This window comes from Nelusetta ayraudi, unplaced genomic scaffold (genome assembly GCF_046127955.1).
Source record: "Nelusetta ayraudi isolate G7.1 ecotype Tasmania unplaced genomic scaffold, CSIRO-AGI_Nayr_v1 ptg000048l, whole genome shotgun sequence".
NCBI classification, from domain to species: domain Eukaryota; kingdom Metazoa; phylum Chordata; class Actinopteri; order Tetraodontiformes; family Monacanthidae; genus Nelusetta; species Nelusetta ayraudi.
Window position 1 is genome coordinate 6694483 of NW_027466098.1, and position 18018 is coordinate 6712500.

At 44.0% G+C, this 18018-nt stretch overlaps 2 protein-coding genes across 5 annotated transcripts in view; one reads left to right on the forward strand and one right to left on the reverse strand.

Moving 5' to 3' along the window:
* Positions 1–1932: 1932 nt before the first annotated feature.
* Positions 1933–18018, forward strand: part of LOC142895141 (porphobilinogen deaminase-like) — a 55898-nt gene continuing 39812 nt past the window's right edge. The window contains exons 1-14 of one of the 3 annotated variants that reach the window (XM_076035960.1): positions 1933–2101; positions 3781–3834; positions 4119–4191; positions 5073–5122; positions 5206–5261; positions 5410–5487; positions 6707–6784; positions 6877–6952; positions 7883–7996; positions 8102–8140; positions 8222–8341; positions 8451–8504; positions 9183–9269; positions 9374–10931. In XM_076035960.1, coding sequence (XP_075892075.1) covers positions 2078–2101; positions 3781–3834; positions 4119–4191; positions 5073–5122; positions 5206–5261; positions 5410–5487; positions 6707–6784; positions 6877–6952; positions 7883–7996; positions 8102–8140; positions 8222–8341; positions 8451–8504; positions 9183–9269; positions 9374–9547 — 1077 coding nt within the window. In that variant the 5' untranslated portion in view covers positions 1933–2077 and the 3' untranslated portion in view covers positions 9548–10931. Of the gene's footprint in view, positions 2102–3120; positions 3603–3780; positions 3835–4118; positions 4192–5072; positions 5123–5205; positions 5262–5409; positions 5488–6706; positions 6785–6876; positions 6953–7882; positions 7997–8101; positions 8141–8221; positions 8342–8450; positions 8505–9182; positions 9270–9373; positions 10932–18018 lie in introns of those variants that run through there. The other 2 variants (XR_012928180.1, XM_076035959.1) reach the window with 2 other exon arrangements.
* The window catches only part of ubash3bb (ubiquitin associated and SH3 domain containing Bb), a 42120-nt gene continuing 35400 nt past the window's right edge, over positions 11299–18018 (reverse strand). Inside the window, exons 6-14 of one of the 2 annotated variants that reach the window (XM_076035957.1) lie at positions 17782–17990; positions 16818–16962; positions 16571–16694; positions 15543–15662; positions 15358–15450; positions 15121–15265; positions 14262–14368; positions 14015–14124; positions 11299–12819 (exon numbers count right to left, since the gene is read on the reverse strand). In XM_076035957.1, coding sequence (XP_075892072.1) covers positions 12682–12819; positions 14015–14124; positions 14262–14368; positions 15121–15265; positions 15358–15450; positions 15543–15662; positions 16571–16694; positions 16818–16962; positions 17782–17990 — 1191 coding nt within the window. In that variant the 3' untranslated portion in view covers positions 11299–12681. Of the gene's footprint in view, positions 12820–14014; positions 14125–14261; positions 14369–15120; positions 15266–15357; positions 15451–15542; positions 15663–16570; positions 16698–16817; positions 16963–17781; positions 17991–18018 lie in introns of both variants that reach the window. The other variant, XM_076035956.1, reaches the window with a different exon arrangement.

Sequence of the window (18018 nt, forward strand, 5' to 3'; positions counted from 1 at the left end):
TTTAGTATCATCCAATGGCAAGAAGGCATATTTCCAATAATGTTTCCACATATAGGTTTTTCTTCGACCAGATGACCTCCTGTGAATATACTGTGTATGGCCATCTCTTCAGAAATGGAACATTGTTTAAATGTTTATATAAAAATATGTTTATCATGAACTGGCAACTTGTCCAGGGTGTCACCCTGCCTTCGCCCTAAGACAGCTGGGATAGGCTCCAGCAGACCTCCGGGGCCCTGAGCTCAGGAATAAGCGGGTATCGAAAATTGATGCATGGATGAGTGAATGAAAACTGAACAGTTTTTTTGTTTGTTTCTCACTAAATCTAACAAAATTGGTATTTTTAAATTAAAATTCATGCCTAACAGTAGGCATTTATTTTTTTATTTCAAGTATAGTGTTGTCGTAACCACACTTGAACACTAGATGTCAATATTTTCATCTTTTCTGGTCGGTAACGAAGGATGCCGGTAGTTCCTTTTAAAGACTTACTCATCAACCATGTTGCATGCTGTGCAACAGTCTTTAATAACTAACACAATTAGAACAAACCAATCTCTCAAAGTGTATTTGCACAGCCCATGTTTACAAATTCAGTTTGCCGCTACGGGCTCAACATTCTCCACAGTACAACACTCTCTTAGACCTTTGAACTTGGGTGAAGACAAACAAATAAAAATAAAAAATCAAGGAAAAAAGGAGGGAAAAGAAACATCATAGAGAAGTGCAGGTGGTGATCCTTCTCTTTAGGATGGGTAGACATGCAGTGTGTGTCACAGATATAGATCGCAACGGCATGACCATCATCAGCAGTGCATAGAATAATGAATATAGCGAATGTTGCTGGGCTCCATGAGTCCAAACCCATGTATATGTCCAAAAGTCCGGAAGCATTTTAGCTATGAGTTGAGGGGCAGGCTGTTGAAGAGCCAATCCAGAGACACAGAGAAGCAGATTCTGAAGCTATAAGTCTCTACTGGATAGAGGCAGATACTGTTTTCTGAGTGCGGTCCAATACCCAGATGATGGCATGTTTTTAACTCCGCTAAATGGCTGGCAGCACATCATCACACCCACGTCCTCTGGATGCTTTGAAAAACAAAAATACAGAGCCTGTTGGTAGAAGTAACCCCTTGGTGTGCAGTTAGTGCTGACCAAGTACAAGATGAGGTGGAGTTAGAGAAATTAAGGAGCGGAGCCCCGTGCTTCATGTAAAGTCGTCCAGCAAGTCTAGGCCTATAGGCAGCATAACGAGAATTTAAACAGAATGTTTAAATATCCAGAAGAAAAAAAATCACAACTCACCACTGTTTTCAATGAGTTTAAAGGCAACATGTAGTCACAGATGTCACTGCCGTCAGTCTGCCCCCGGGGCAGCTTTGGCTACACATGGAGCTTACCACCACCAGTGTGAATGAATAATGGGTTCAACGTGAAGTGCTTTGTGACTAGAAAAGTGCTATACAAATCTAATCCATTATTAAAATTTGATCACAAAAAAAAATCTAATCCATTATTATTATTATTAGACGCAGAATCACTCTTTCTGTTGAGAATTGACCAAAAACTAAATATATTGCATTTTTTAATTAAAACATTTTTCCCCCCACTGTGCATGTGCACATTGTTAGGTCAGTCTGAGTGGTAGGTGTACTTGTCAGTACACCTGATGTACCTATTTACGTCCGCAAAGTGAGCATTAACTGTGCCTCATTAATTCACGATACCGATGAGTGACGTTTTGTTTGTTTGTTTGTTTGTTTTACAGTAGCACTACTTTTTACAAATATACTTGTCATACATTTGTTTTAAAGGTTCACTAGATTTAAGCCCAGTTGCCATAATGATTTGGTACATTTTCACACTGTATCTTGAAGGGGAAACTGATAGACGCAGCAAGGAAATGACCTCTAGCCAATGCAATGACATCACGGGTTTCCGCGCTCATTCATAGTGGGGCGCAGGGAGGGCGGCGTGCTGGCTAACTCTACAAACTGCCTACTTTTAATGGCTTCCGTCTTAAGAAAAACGCACCGTTACGTCTGAGAGTACTGGTGGTCTTTACCGGATTACAGACATGTCGGAAGAAACTGACTCTCCGGTAAGTTTGACACAAATTCACCTGGTGGTATAGCACCATTAAAATGTAAGCGATTTGGCTCACGCTGGCTAGCACTGTTTCCCCGTGACCGGCATTTGGAGCGTGAGCTGTGATTGGTTGATTCCAACGTCTGTCTTCGTACTCGGCTTACCATTGGATAATGTCAACGGACGTGACAGCTCAGTCAACTGTAGGTTGAGCGTAGTAAGAAAAACAGCGAGTGCGTTGAAGGACTTAAAACGGCCTTATTTAACTGTATACCCACACACGTTGGTTAACATGCCACTACTACACAGTTAAAGATGGAAATCCCGCTAGTCAATCTTGACAGTGAAACAATTTCCCCCGAATCAAACACATGCAACACGCGTAGCATTTTGGCTCAATGTGACATTAAGATCATCGACCAGCGCGTGTTCGCGCTCACCAACGTGTTTTGTTTTTTTTAGGATTGCAATCTGCTATCTAAACTGCGATCTGGGTTATCTTCGTTAGACAAGCAACCATTAAACTCCCGAAATTTGCATGTAGACGTCAGCCCGCCGTGTTGACCGATCCAAGAGAGCTGAATGGTCGATTGCCATTCAAATACCTTCGCAGATGCAGTCCTGAGTAATGACTTGATAATGTGACATCTGACCGACTTACGTGAAAAGAGTTAAGACTTGGCTTGGGACATGTTTACTGCTGTCTGGGGTCAGTGTTAAAAAAAAAAAGTTGCTGATAGTTTTGGATATCGTTTTGAAATAACAACACCAAAAAGCAAATACTGCTACAAGCTATACTTTTGGGGGATTTGTTTTTCAATAGTAACACATTTAATCTAAGAGCTTTACAAAAAAATACTACAACATTTCTATAATCAACACGGCCTGCACAACATACAAATGACAAACTGTAACTGCCAGTCAAAACAAACAAGCAAAACTTATTACCAAGAAAAAAAAAACATGCACATTTCAATCGTGTGTGTTCAAACAAATGCTCAACAGTACAAGCAGAGGCAACAATTACATGACGCTCATTTGTCTTTTTTTGTCTGTTAATGTACTTGTGTGAATGTGTGTTTTGGGTGCCAGCTTGTCTTTGGCGCCCGATCGGTAAGTCATTCAGAATTGAGGAAGTTCAGAAGAGGGGGAATCTGTCCTCATGCAACTGAGAGTATCGAACAGAAAACCTGCGCTGCCACACCCCTCGCAGAAGGCTGCGCTCGGCCGCCCCTCCCTGCCCTTTACAACGGACTCAGTGAATTGGCACACTTATCTTTTTGAACCAGAGATATCTTGGGGTGGAGAATGTGAATGGAGGGTGGTGAGCGGTTTAAAAAGAAAAAAGAAAAAAAAAAGGCCACTGTTGAGTGTCTAGAAGGCGATATGACCTCAGCACATCTCCTTTAGCAAGACACAGCAAGCAGTCGCAGCCTCGCAGCCGACACAATAGCCTCCTCAGTGCAGACGCTCGGTGCAGAACCATGGAGGAGGGACCGTACAAGTACATGACGGTGAGGCGGCCGGACAAAGAGGCCAGAAAAGGGCCCTGCTAAAGGATGGTGGTTGTGTGTGTGTTTGTGTGTGTGTGTGTGGGTGTGTGTGTGTGTATGTGTCGGTGGGAATTTCTGTGACGGTAAAAAAAAAAGTAGGTTTAAACTCCCCGGTCTGTTTTTCCGTGTGTACCTGCAGGACGGGAATGGCAAGGTCTGCCGCGTCATCCGGATTGGGACTCGCAAGAGCCAGGTAGAGTACGGCATCGTCAGCCCACTGCCTCAGAGTGTGTGACTTGTACCCGCGCCTCTGGTTGAAATGTGTTCTGAGAAGTTGAAAGAGAACTGCAGGATCCCCTGAGTGACTTTCCACTGAGATAACAGTTGGCGTTTAACTGTGGCGCCTTTTTTGAGTTGACTCGTCCTTATCAAAATGCCGCTCAGCGGCCTGTTCACACGCTACTTGATGGATGGATGGATGGATGGATGGATGGATGGATGGATGTTTGAAGTTCTTATTGTGCCTTTTCCTCCCAGTTGGCTCGCATCCAGACCGACAGCGTTGGGGACAAGCTGAAAGACCTTTACCCCCACATCCAGTTGGAAATAGGTGAGGATTCTACCAAGTCTTTGGTGTGAGGTTTTCTCAGTGTGAGGGAGCTTTAAGTAAAATAGTGACAATAATAATAAGAAGAACGGCTCGGAATTGCTTATTTCTTTCAGACCGTTTCAGTTTTGTAAGCTACCCTTTGGAAATTGCTTCACAAAATATCCTCAAGACCCCTCAGCCATTTTTCATCTTTGCATGTATTAGATTCAATAGGAGGTACTAAGTACTGTCTCACAGCTGATATTCCTGCCTGTTGCAGCCACCCATTGGTGTAAAAAAAAAAAAGTTAATGGTCCTGTCATTGTTTTTCTCTCATTATTAATAAGTGTCTCAATATTGACCCGCACTGAAATGAGAAGTCATTCCTGTTGTTCTTTCGCTCGCTCTGCTTTTGGAAACAGGGCCAGAAACCCAAACAGTTTTGTAAATTAGCTCTTTGTGATGTCACAGAGTGCACTATATCCTCCATCAGGTTGATGTTAACACCCGTAGCCAGGTGTTTGACTGTCTGAGTGCTGTCTTGTCTGCATCTCTGTCCAAATCTGTGAAGGCAACAGCAGGAAGCTCAAACTGCTAAGAGCTAAACTTGCTGTTTTCTGGAGATATTTCGGTGTTTTCAGGTAATTAATCACGCAAAGCTGCTGCACTTGAGTCTGGGGTGAAAAACAAAGATAAAAAAAAAACCTGAACCTTGAATTTAATGTGGGATTACAAAAGCACTCCGCAAGGAGCGAGCACCTCGTGCACTTCGGAGGGAGGAAAAGCAAGCAGCCAAATGAGTTCCCCAAAAGTCTGGTATTGAGCTCTGCTGCGGCGGCCGTCAGGACCGACCTGCGGCTGCAAATCACTTATTAGCCCCCTGCTGCTTCTCTCTGTTTCAGTTGCCATGTCAACAACGGGGGACAAAATCCTCGACACGGCTCTGTCCAAAGTGAGTCCACATTCGCGAGAGCAAGCACCTTCGCACTCGGTGTCGCATGTTTGAGGAACTCCCTGTGCTGCTTTCTTTTCTAGATTGGAGAGAAGAGCCTGTTCACCAAAGAGCTGGAGAACGCTCTGGAGAGAAACGAGTGAGTGTGGCCTGTCAGCTGTCAACTGCAGGCAGTAATCCGTCCTCGTCCTCAGGACCCGCCCGAGCAGATGTCGCTTCTCTCTGTCACACAGCTGCAGATATAATGGAGCTTCTGTCAGACTTTGTTTCCTGCTTGTCCTCCGCAGGGTCGACCTGGTGGTCCACTCGCTCAAAGACCTTCCCACCACTCTGCCTCCAGGGTTCACCATCGGGGCCGTGCTCAAGTACGTGGGTAGCTGCTCTCTGACACTTTCCACGTCCCGCCTCCCCGAAAAAGGCTGAATTCAAACACTTGGAATGTTTGGATTCAGAATTCTTCTTCCTACCATCTACTTGGTATCATGTCCAGAATGTGTTTTTGTGTGTTTCTCTTCATGTTTGAAACAAGCGCAGTACTGGCAATAGAGATCCAGATATTGCAAACATAAAAATATTTAGCTGAAATGATTTTACCATGTTGTTTTGAGCCATATTGCAATAAAGTGAGGTGCAGAATATCTGCAAAGCTTTTCAGTATCACAGCGTGGCAAAATCCAGCACCTCCTCAAAGGAAACTGATCAATAATCTCCAGCATATTCATTTTTTTTTTTTTTTTTATTATTCACAATTTCAAGGTTTCCTGCCCAGAATGTGTTTCGTCAGCCATGGTAATAGAAATCCACTGTGTCCACATGCAGACGCAGCACTTTTTTTTTACAAGTTATTGCTTTGGGCCCATCAATAATAAAGCGTTAATGAATCGTTTTATTTTTAGAAATCTCCTTTGTTCCGCCGTGGCGTTCATATGTATTTTTTTCAGTCACCCTAAGAAGTTGAGTTGGCCAAACTTTTTTCTCATCAGGGGCCGCTGTCACCCAAACGCGGCCGCGGCGCAGCAGTCACGCTATGATGTGCAAACCGCGTCGCTATCGGCGCAGTCCGTCCATTTCGGGCGGCTAAAAATATGCAAGTGGGTCAGAGGAAATGCAAAAAAAATCCTTCCCACATCTTCCCGCGGGCAGACGACAGTCGCTGGTCAGCGGAGGAGAGGAAAGTGACCGGAGGACGCTCGCCGCCACTGCGACTCGGACCTCACTGCTGTGTTGTGTTCCGATGCTGTCATTGTAGATTTACATGCTGGGTTGCTGAATGTTAGCGTGCTTAGAAAGTGTACATATCATCAAACTGTCAGTCTGAAAGCCGGTTGTCCCACATTTACTTCCTTTCTGGCAGCTTGACAGCTTTGTTGGTGCGACTGAAGCAGTCATTGTGTGGTCCGGTGCGTTGATCAAGTCCTTTGAATCAGCACTCATTGAATCCGTCTGAAAAGCTGCTGAATGACAGCCATTACAACATGCAGTCAGTCGACAGCGTTTGTGTGCCTTGAATGTTGTGATCCTCTCACCGTTCTTTGTCAGAAAAACCTATTAAAAGCCTTTCGAACCTCTCGGGCTGACTTTCAGACGAGAGTCTCCGTACGACGCCGTGGTCCTGCACCCCAAGCATGCCGGCAAAACTCTGGAGACTCTGGCTGACAAAAGGTACAGGCGAGACGGCTCACATTGTTGCTTTCCTCAGTGGTGGTGAAACTTGTTCCGTTAAAACCTTTTGTGCCGCCGCCGCCGCCTCGCAGTGTGATCGGCACCAGCTCGCTGCGCCGGGCCGCCCAGCTGAAGAAGAGGTTCCCCCACCTGGAGTTCAAAGACATCGTATCCTTGAAAAGACGCGCGCGTGACGTTGTCATTATACACCAACAGCCAAAAACACCTTCTCGTTGAATGGTTCTTCTTTATTTTCATGAGTATTTTACACTGAGGGTTCTCACTGAAGGCATCAAAGCTATGAATGAACACACATGGAATTATGTAGGAAACACAAAAAGCACTCCGTCACTCTCCTTCTGGGTCAAATAGCCCTTACACAAGCTGGAGGTGTGTGTGGGGGGTTATTGTCCTGTAGAAATATAAATGATGGTCCAACTAAACGCAAGGCCGTGCAGTTTCAGTGTGCCTTCAATTTTGAATAAATCCCCAACAGTGTCACCGGCAAAGCACCCCCACACCATGGCGCCGCCTCTTTCATGCTTCACAGTGGGAACCATGCATGTAGAGAGCATCAATTCACCTTTTCTGTGTCACACAGACACAGCAGGGTGAAACCAAAGATCTCAAATTTGGACTCATCAGACCAAAACACAGATTTCCACTGTTCTAATGTCCATTTCTTGTGCTTCTTGGCCCAAACAAATCTCTTCTGCTTGTTGTATTTCCTCAGCAGTGCTTTCTTAAATTTAAATTTTATTTTTTGAAATGTATTTATTTTTTAGCAATTTTAAAGCATTCAGCTTCCGTCGTGATGGCCACATGTTGCACATTTGATATTTGTTCTCTAAAATCACATTCAATTTGACATTCAAGATAACAACTGTCAAAGCCATCCCATAATGTGTTCAGCACATCCTGACTGATGTTAGTGCACTAGTAATTCGTAGAGCTTTCCAGTAGATTATTTCATGAAGCTGGTTATAATGGAGTCCAATGCAGAAATGATTCAGTGACCCCAAACTTTAGACCGGTAGTGTATTTATTTTGCACAATGCGTTGTCCCGAGGGGGGATTTTCCTGAGCTGCCGCCTCCAGCGTGGCAACCTGAACACGCGACTGAAGAAGCTGGACGAGAAGGACGACTTTTCCGCCATCATCCTGGCCGCCGCGGGCCTCAAACGGATGGGCTGGGAGGAGCGGATCAGCCAGGTAGTGTTCAGCGTCATCCCGAGTCCGACCTTGGACTGCTGCAGGGTGATGCAGCTAATAAATTTTTGACTGTAATAACACTGTAATAACTCTCTCCGCCCATAGGTCCTGGAGCCTGCTGACTGCATGTATGCTGTCGGCCAGGTGAGAACCCTGTCATGGAGAATTATTACTCAAGACGATGATGATGATGATGATGATGTTGATGATGATGTATGTTTTCAGGGGGCTCTGGCAGTGGAGGTTCGTGCCAGAGACGCCGACATCCTGGAGATGGTGTCCGTGCTGCACGACCCCGAAACCGTGCTGCGCTGCATAGCCGAGCGAGCCTTCCTCAGGCACTTGGTACAACTCACACCCACATGATTTAATGAATGATTTAATGAATGATCAACACTGATTCACCGCACGGCGCACTGAAATCCTCATTCACTCGCTCCACTGCACTTCGTAGGAGGGCGGCTGCAGCGTCCCGGTGGCCGTGCACACTGAGGTGAAGGACTCCCAGGTAAAGAGTTAGCTTAGCCTGTAGCTCTACTTCGCATTAGGTAAATGGCTAATGCGCGCCTGCAAGTTATCTTGACTTTTTATTCTACTGCTGATGTTTCTGTATTGTATTGGTGAAAAAAACACTGTCTTGTTGTACATAACCACAATATGAATAATATACTGCATGTTCTCATTGGTGGTGAGGGAAAATACAGATTCTTTTGTTGAAGAATATTCTGGTAAAAGTACGGATTCAACTCTTTTACTCAAGTAAAAGTAAGAAAGTACACGTTCTGAAGTGTACTTTAGTAAAAAGCTAAATGTTTTTTTTTCTGCAATTTTTTTCTGAAAACATAATTTGTAGCTTTGGAACCATATTAAACACAAAAGAAGAGAGAATGTTGGAGTAAAAGTAAAAAAGTCTTCAGAAAAATAAATATTTAAGTAATGTAAAAAGAAAAATCCACTTGAACACAGTAGTAACAAAGTATTAGTATTTGGTTACTTCCCACCTCTGCATGTTCTCATATACTCACTTCTCAGCCAGAGTGCAAATATTGAGTGTGTTGCACAGAAGAAGAAGAAAAAAAAATCTCTCACGACATCACAAATGTTTTGTATAAAGAATGATGCTTTTTGCTTTCAAACATGGAGAATAAATTAAGTTAAAAGTTAAAAAAGTGAACTGTGTTTGCAGCTCTACCTGACGGGGGCGGTGTACAGCCTGGACGGCTCAGACAGCCTGAAGGAAACCATGCAGACCAGCGTCGCTGCTGAAGACAAGGTGACGACTCACTCAACTGGTGAATTGGAAATGAACAAATTGAATTATTATTATTCTTCTTATTATTATATATGACCTTCCCTCTGGTGGTGTTTGTGGAGCAGAGCCAGGAGGCCGTGGACGAGCAGGTCCAGCGGGTGGGCGTCACGGCCAGCAAAGTGCCGGGCGGAGCCCAGGACAGGGCCGAGCGGCTGGGCGTGGACCTGGCCGTCCTGCTGCTCAGCAAGGGAGCCAAGGAGATCCTGACGGTGGCCCGGCAGCTCAACGACGCCAGATAATCCCGCCGGGGCACCGGCTGGCCAGGACTCACCGTCGGCCTGTAAAAGAAGATGAAAGAACCAACAACTTGAAATCCTCTTGTTAGGTCGCACTATTTAAAACATCCACTACAGAGATAGAAGAAGTTACTGAGGAGTGCATAGCGGTCTGAGGCACTCGTGGCCTTGGTTCTTACACACGGTACCTCAATGAAACATCTGTAGATATGTAGAAACAGCCTTACTGCTTACTTGAAGAGTCAGCCAGAAAAAAAAAACAAAAAAAAAACCTCCCACACTAAACATCCTTAAAATATTGCCATATTTGACTGCTCCTGATTCTCTCAGAGTGTAACATGTATAAAATGAAATGCCATCATAAACCAGTATATGTGCCTCATCTATGTCCATATTTTGAAACTGAGAACTGTGATCTTACAGGCGTTTCAATTCACCCTTTGCTCATTGGAAGGAGGAAGGAGTGTTTTCAGGCGGTCACTTCAAAAAAAAAAAAAAAAGTTTTCCGTGTATCCGTTAGTCAGTTTACAGAAGAATAACTGATAAAATGTATTTAAAATACCCAACGTCTGTTAATTTGTCCCCTTATTAGATGCTGTTTTGTTTTTGGTTTGCTTGGTTTTTGATGATGAAAACTTCCTCCTTATATATTGAAATTTGACGGACAAAACCCCCCAGTCGTAAAGACTGTCTGTAGTTTCTGGCAGTTACACAAAATATTAAATATGTTTATGGAACCACTGGCTGTAAGACTCTATGCACCATGACTAGACTGAGGTCCACTGTGAACGATCAGCTCTTTTAATCCAGGTATTTTAATATCTGTTTCAAAGTGTACAGTTATTCATGCTGCAGTGATGTTGGCGAGATTGCACTGCATTGTCAGAATCGCAGCTCAGTGTTTTATAGCTGTAATCCAACACTCAGAACTCGCTGCGTGGTTGTATATTTTCATTCATTTTGAAGCAGTTTTCACCTGTGTACAGTATTCAGAAGTCATTTGTATGTAATTAGAACCATTCATAAACTCTTTGACGTTGAAATTGAAATGCATATTTCTGCCTTACATGCAGTCGTGCCTGTTTTACTTGGGTCCATTTTTCATTCTGCAGTGAAACTTCCACTGCGCTGTTGATATGACACCATAGCTTCTTTTATTATTTTCTTTCTGTACACTGAATTGTTATGCCCTGCCTGGGTTTCTTGCGCCATATTTGATTATCAGCTTTAATTTCTAAGTTAATTAAATCATTCTTGTAGTTACGTATTTGATCTCTGTGCTCATTGTGGACTGTTGATTTCATCGCTAAAATGCTGTCGCGGGTGTTCAGTTTAAATGCTAATGTAAAGGAGAAAAAAATAGAATTAAAGGATTGTACCTGTTCAATTTTTTTTGTCATTCATTTTTGAAAGTCCCAGCGGGGCACATTCACTGGCCACCTTCTGCAGGAAAGGTTCATTGGGTTGCTGCCACGGGATAAGCTATTTATGCTAATTAGCTATTGTGCGTCTAATAAAGTGGCCCCTGTATTGTTTTGTTTTTTTTTTAGGTTTTTTTTTCCCATCCCATTTAAATGAAAAAATAATAAATAAGCACATACATTTTTAAGTTTTTAAATGGCCAATTTTACTGTGTAAATGTGGTGTTTTGCTCATAAACATCATCTCATTGAACCTCTTATTCTGTGGTTGACAGTTGTGTAGTTGTGTAGAAGTGCACCCATCCAAACATGAAACACACTCAAGCTTGCATGTGAAATAAATATATTAATTTGTTTTTATTAAAAAGCCACGTGTTGCCCTGAACTGAGCCGGCCCGCAACGACCGTCACCGCTGATTACCGTCAAATCTCTTGAAATGTATTTCAACCCAACGTTGCCTTTTTTTGCTCACATGTTTTGAAGATGAATAGCAGGGGAAATTATAACTGTCTCTTCAAGCAATGTATGCGTCAGAGTCTGGGAACCATCAACAGGGCAGCGGAGTCTGTCTGAAGATATCACTTTAATCCCGAGACGTATTCACAACACAGTCACTCAATCAAACAAACACTTTTCAAGCCGCACGCACGTCTTCATTGCAGTCGACACCTGAGATACAGAGCACAAATTCTTGCATGCTGTTGAATGTTATGATGCTCTTTTTCCAACATGTTTTTTTTTTTGTTTTGTTTTTTTTTTGCTTTTTAACATCTGAAAGAAAAGTGTATAAATAAATAAAAATAAATCAAAAAGGACATCTGTTGTTGTTGTTTTGTTTTTTGTTTTGTTTTTAAATATGAGTCTTTGCAGCTACTCGGAACCCTGGAATAACTCTGAACAAACACATAAATGCTGGACCCGAATCGAGAAGCTACTGTATGATTGTCAATAGTGCAGGTTGTGCTGTTGGAGCCGCGGTTAATCCATAATAATACACTGAGTGGCAACAGACACTGCTGGACGGGATGTGCTACATGTGGAGCCGTAGAGAGGAGGCGGCAGCAGCGGGGAGGGTCCACCGTGAGGATCTTGTGTGAGTTTCCTTTTCACACTGAGGAAGAAGGTTTGTTTGTTTTTAAGCCTGTACACACTGTTTGTGTTATATTTATATTGATCAGAGTATGACATATGTCACAATGTACAGTCCTGTATACATTACAATTGTCCGACGTAGTATTATATCTTTTTCCTTTGTCCTATTCCTCTTCTACTTAACTGATGTGATGCATTCATGATAGTTTTTTTATCTATTAACTGCTTTTAAAAAGAAACTGCTAAAAAGGGGCTTATTTCAATTTTTTTTTAAGACTGCAATGAAAATATTGCCACATCATCCAGATGACAAACCACAACTTTGCCATTGGCTGCCCAACCTCCCTTACTGCTGCTATGCCATTTCAATATTAAATGATATTTTAACAATAAAAAAAAAATGATGATGAAAATAATTTTGAAGCCTGGACATTTGTGAAAAACCCGTTGGCCAGTTATTCACTATCTGACGTCTCTCCCTCCGCCAGGAATCCTCTTCCTCCTCCGCCACACCGCCGAGCCTCAAAAGCAGAAAGGTTACAGTGTTTTATTCAGTCTGTGATGTGTTGCTGCTGCCTTCCGGGAGCGCGGCAGGCTTCAGGTGGGGTTCGCTCGGCCAGACGTCATTCCTGAAGAAGCGTCTCCCTCCAGTCGAAGGTGTGGTTGGGCCCGTGCGTGAGGGGGAGGATGGGAGGGTCCACTAACTGCCACACCCCCGTGTCGCCCTGCTCCTCGCAGGAGCAGAAGCCCAAGTAGGGGATCTGAGGAGGGAAGCACAGCGGGCGGCCGGGTGAGTTCCGAACATCAAACCCGCAACCTTCGGACTGCGAGGCAACAGCGCTAACCACGGCACCACCGCCATGTCGTAACTGCTGTGTGATTCTGTACAAGGCTGCTCGAGGAAATACTGTATAAACCTCAGGACACATCTGCAAATATATAAACAGACGTGGAGATGCATGAATATATGAGTCACAGACACACACATTCTACATGGACAGCAGCTGTATCACCCCACCACTTAACAACATTTAAGCATATTTAAATTTTTTAGAATGTTTTGATGTATACGACACAAAAACATCTATTTATATACTGTACATATTTGAATTATTTATTCTTCTATATCTACATCTATATTGTGAGAGCTTTGTTGTTAACCCCACAACTAACTCTGGCCTGTCTGCCACTGTGGCTACTTCTATCTCTCGTTTTCTCCCCCGCTCTCTCTCTCTCTCTCTCTCTCTCTCTCTCTCTCTTTCTCTCTCTCTCTCTCTCTCTCTCTCTCTCTCTCTCTCTCCCTCCCCCTACATTTTTTTGTATTTCCTTCTCACCCCAACTGGTCACAGGCAGATGACGGCCCTCCGGAGTCTGGATCTGCTCTAAGTTTCTTCCCACAGGGGAGTTTTCCCTGGCCACTGTTGCACTTCGCTCTTTTTCTCTGATCGTACAAAGCACTTTGAGAAGTCTTTGGATGTGATTTAGCGCTGTACAAATAAAAGTTGATTGTTTGATGAGTATGACTTCCCTGTCTTTAGCAAAACTTCCGACAAGCTGTTCAGTTTTTTTGAAACACTTCTTGATGAACCCTCCCTCGAAATAACAGTTTAGTTTAAATCATTCCAGGTGTTTAAGACAGGTTGTTCAATTGTCCAAGGTCAATTGGACGCTGTTAACAGGCCATAGTTGAAAATCTGACACTGTTGAGCTGAGAACATTGAGCAGCTACTTTGTTCCTCCCATGTTACTAAAAAAAACATGTAACTTAACAAGTCACAACTGCGCATGTCTTCAGCTACCACAGCACAGCTGAATGAGAAGCGATAAAAACATCGATAAAAAACACAGATTTTTGTTCTACAGCAGCATCTGAATACGTCCATGAAAACGCTCAGCAACAACATGACTCCCAGCGAAGGACTTATAGGAAGAGCGAACAGGAAAGTGGGAGCAGACCTTTCGGACTACTTGGATGAAATCCTTGGGGCTCTGTGGGCTGCGGCCCTGCAGCTGTCGTGTGCAGGCCTCTAAGGAAGACGCGTGGGCTACAATCAGCACGTTGTGTCCTGCGGACGGAGAGGAAGGAGTGGGGAGAAGATCATCAGACAGGAAGCAGCATCGGCCGAGGACAAACACAGAGGTTCACCTCCACAGGGCGACCGCGCCAAAACTGCTTCCAGATGCTGCGCCGAGTGTCTCTCACCGGTGTTCTTGCAGTCCGACAGGATATCTTTGGTCACTTGGTAGCTGCGGCTCATGTAGTTCTCGTAAGGTTCGGACACAGTCAGCTTGCTCACTGGCATCAGAGGTCTGCGGTTGTGGTGGAACAGAAGTTGTTTTAAAAACCAGCAGCACATGTATTTGACAGGTTAAGTAAAGTGTCCTTTAACACATGTGAAAGAGAAACTATTCACTACAAACAAAGCTTATGAAAAAATGTTTACAGACCAATAATGCTGGAAAATCCTAGTGATGTACATTTACGAAACACCAACAATAAACACACACTTAGTACTAACATTGTGTGCTGTGTCAATGTTAAAAGGTTACAACTTTTCATGTACTGGTCAGAGAAAATGTGAAAGGAGAAGAACTGGCTTTGGTCTTGTCTCACACAGTGTCACGGTTTAGTTTCAACACTCTGATTAGAATGCAGTTTTTAGGGGGATCTATTAAAGTTTATTACAATTTATTAAAATCTGTGTTTACAGTCCACAATTCTTTCCCTGGCCTTAAACCTTCCTTTAGTGTTGACTTCTTTCTTTTATTTTATTTAAAAAAAAAAAAAAAAAAAGTCTGACAGTTAAAGAATAATCCGTGACGAAAGTACAATATTAAAATTAATTAATTAATAATACTCTATATGTAATGCTATACTGCTGTTAATCTGTTGCGTCGTAATTTTAATTTGACGCAAACCAAATGAAGTCTGTCTATGTCTATTAATACCTAAGTTTGGAGGAAAATATATTGTACATTTGACTTGTATATAAAGCCTTATTAAAAGATTAAAAGAGACAAACTTTGTTGACAAATGCTAAGTCTATCAGCAGTCTTGTCACCTGTAGGTTGTGTCAACACTGAAGTTGGCAGCGGCCAGCTCAACGGGAGGAATCCACGCGGGCAAAGAATTCCCAGAGACCCACTTGGTCCATTCAAAGAGGCCCGGCTCCACTCTCACCTTCAGCCTGCCGTCCTGCTGCAGACCTGCGGGGACAAGAAACGCCTGATGAAGTGCCGCCTGTGGCGAAACGGAGACATGACGCAGGTGAACGTTGAAGAAGTCCATCTGCTCTCACCCTTCAGGATGTTCTGTGCCGTCTGCACGCAGCGCAGGGACGGAGAGCAGTAGACGAAGTCTATGACCGTGTTGCTTTCGAGCAGGGCCTCGCCTGCGAGAAGAAACGTTTCATGAATAAACTGCGGACGGGAGGGCCCGGTGAATCATTCTGCTCGGCAGCTCCGGGACGGACGGGTGACGTACCCACGAGTCGAGCCTGAGTGTTTCCGAGCACAGTGATGGGAGCGTCCATGTCGTAGTCTCTCTTGTCTCCCCACAGCGGGAGGCCGGGAGGCATGTTGAGATTAGAGCGCACGTATCTACCTGCGGAGCAACACGCGTTGTTTGAAACAAAATAGTCAATCAACTCCCATGTTGCTGGCCTGACACTGAATGGTTCGGGAGCGCATTGCTGCCACTTAAAAAAACAAACAAACAGGGCTCAGTATCACGGTATAATGTCACACTTCCACGTCGTGATAGCTTCACGTTATAACGTGATACTTTCACGTTTTACGCGATAGTTTCTCGTTACAAAGTAATCATTTCACGAAATAAAGTGATACTTTCACGTTGTAAAGTGATAGTTTAACGTTATAACGCGATACTTTCACGTTTTACGTTATAAAGTGGTAGTTTCACGAAATAACGTAGTTTCACGTTTTTATGTACATAAAAACGTGAACTTATCACGTTATTTCGTGAAAATATCACGTTATAGAATGGTTGTTTCATGAAATAATGTAGTCGTTTCACGTTTTTACGTGATAGTTTCACGTTATAACGTGAAAATTATCACGTGAAAAACTAAAACTATAACGTTATGGCGTGAAACTATCACGTAAAACCGTTAAACACTCACGTTACAGCGTGATACTGAGCCCTGTATATTTCCTAGGATGGCAGCAATGTGCTTCCGTACAATTGTGACAGTTTATGTACACATTTTACTCCTTTGGTGAGTAAAATGTATCCGGGATGACTGGAAGCTACGATGGAGGGCTCGTCCGAGGACGACCTGAGAGAGAATTGTTGACTTAGCAGCTGTTGTGAGAGCAACTGGGCAGCAGATGGCACTCTCACGCTGGGTTACGCCTTACCTCACCCTGACTTTTGCACCTCAGGGTGAGGTAAGGTAAGTCAAGGTAGTGGCGTGAACTGCTGAAGCTGGTTCAATTTTGAACAACAACAGCGTCGCCGTCCACTGGCCCCTGCCCCCTGCCACCTCTCACCTTTACTGTCGGAGCAGAGGGAGAGCCAGTGTTTGCCGAAGACCACGTCCATCCTCTCGCCGTGCCGGCAGACGAAAAGCGTCCTCTTCGGGTGCCGTGAGTGACTCCCGCTGATCCGCAGGACCTGCTGGGGATGAAGGTGCCAGCTGTTTAGTTACAATGGCGGGAAAAAAAATCGGGATCTCGAATGACCTTTTGCTTCAAAACAACAACAAAACAAAACAAACAAAAACAAAAAAAGCCCTACCTGCATAGGATGGCAAATGAGGCTGAGGGTGGGCGTCTCTCCAGGACTTGTGTTTTCAGGGCGTCGACTGTCCAGCAGGCCGTCAAACATCCCCCTGTCCTTGCTGCTCCTGTCGCTGGGCCCACAGCTGAAGAACGAATGGGAGCTAAATTGGAGGAGAGCAGCCATGGTTAGAGAGTGTGCGCGTGGTACTTGTGTGAGCTTGTAGCTGCAGAGTCTTTCACATCGAGCCGGATGAAGCCCTTGACTGCAGCTGCAGTCTGATGCTTGGATACTCGGGGTTGTCAACAACACATCAGCATTAAAGGTTCCTCTCTATCGGGAATACACTTTACCAATGTTTTCTTATAATAATACACCAGTGAAAAGATGATATCTAACACCCTTCAAATTTGACTCAATCCCAATTATTGTCATTTTAAATTTGCTAAAGAATGATTTGTGTGGTTTGGCTGCATCAGAGGCTCTCAAACAAACTGAAATTATTTGTCGACAAAAAAGACAAAATAACAAAAACTAACTATTGGTGTTATTGTACTCTTGTACTCTGGCTGAAACATCCAGTTCTGAGCTGAATGGAATGGTGTGCGTGCAGCATCTGGGGAAATGTCTGCACTAAAATAGCCAATGGGCACTTGGAGACTTGAGGCTGATTCTTAGCGCAACACAGTCCATAATCAACGCATGAGGTGTCTGTAAACTTTTGTCCACCACTGAAGCTGTTAGAATGATGTTGCTCTTTTTTTTTTATATGATTCTGCTCCTATTGGCTTTTGTGATGTCACAAAGGACACTGCTGTCTCTCTCAGGTTAGAGATCCACTGTAGCTTCCTTGTAAATGTCTCCATCGAAAAATGGTAAATTACAGAGCAGTAAACAGAGTAGTGTATAGTAACGTGAAAACAAGGATTTTTTTGTTGTTGGTTATTTAAGGGGATAACTGAAAGAAAGACAAAGTACTAACCCGTGGAAGACCCACGTGTCGGACTCGTCGGCCAGGCTGACGTAGTTCTCGGGCAGCAGACCCGACAGGCCAGAGGCCAGCGAGGTCCCGTACACCCAGCCCTCGCTCGTGCTGCCCTGATCCACCGGAGACATGAAAACAAAATCGCCCGGAACCAGCTCCAGCTCGTCCTCGTTCTGCGGCTGGTAGGGGTACATCACCCGCAGCGTCTGCAAGGGCACGGCCAGAGCAGCGCTG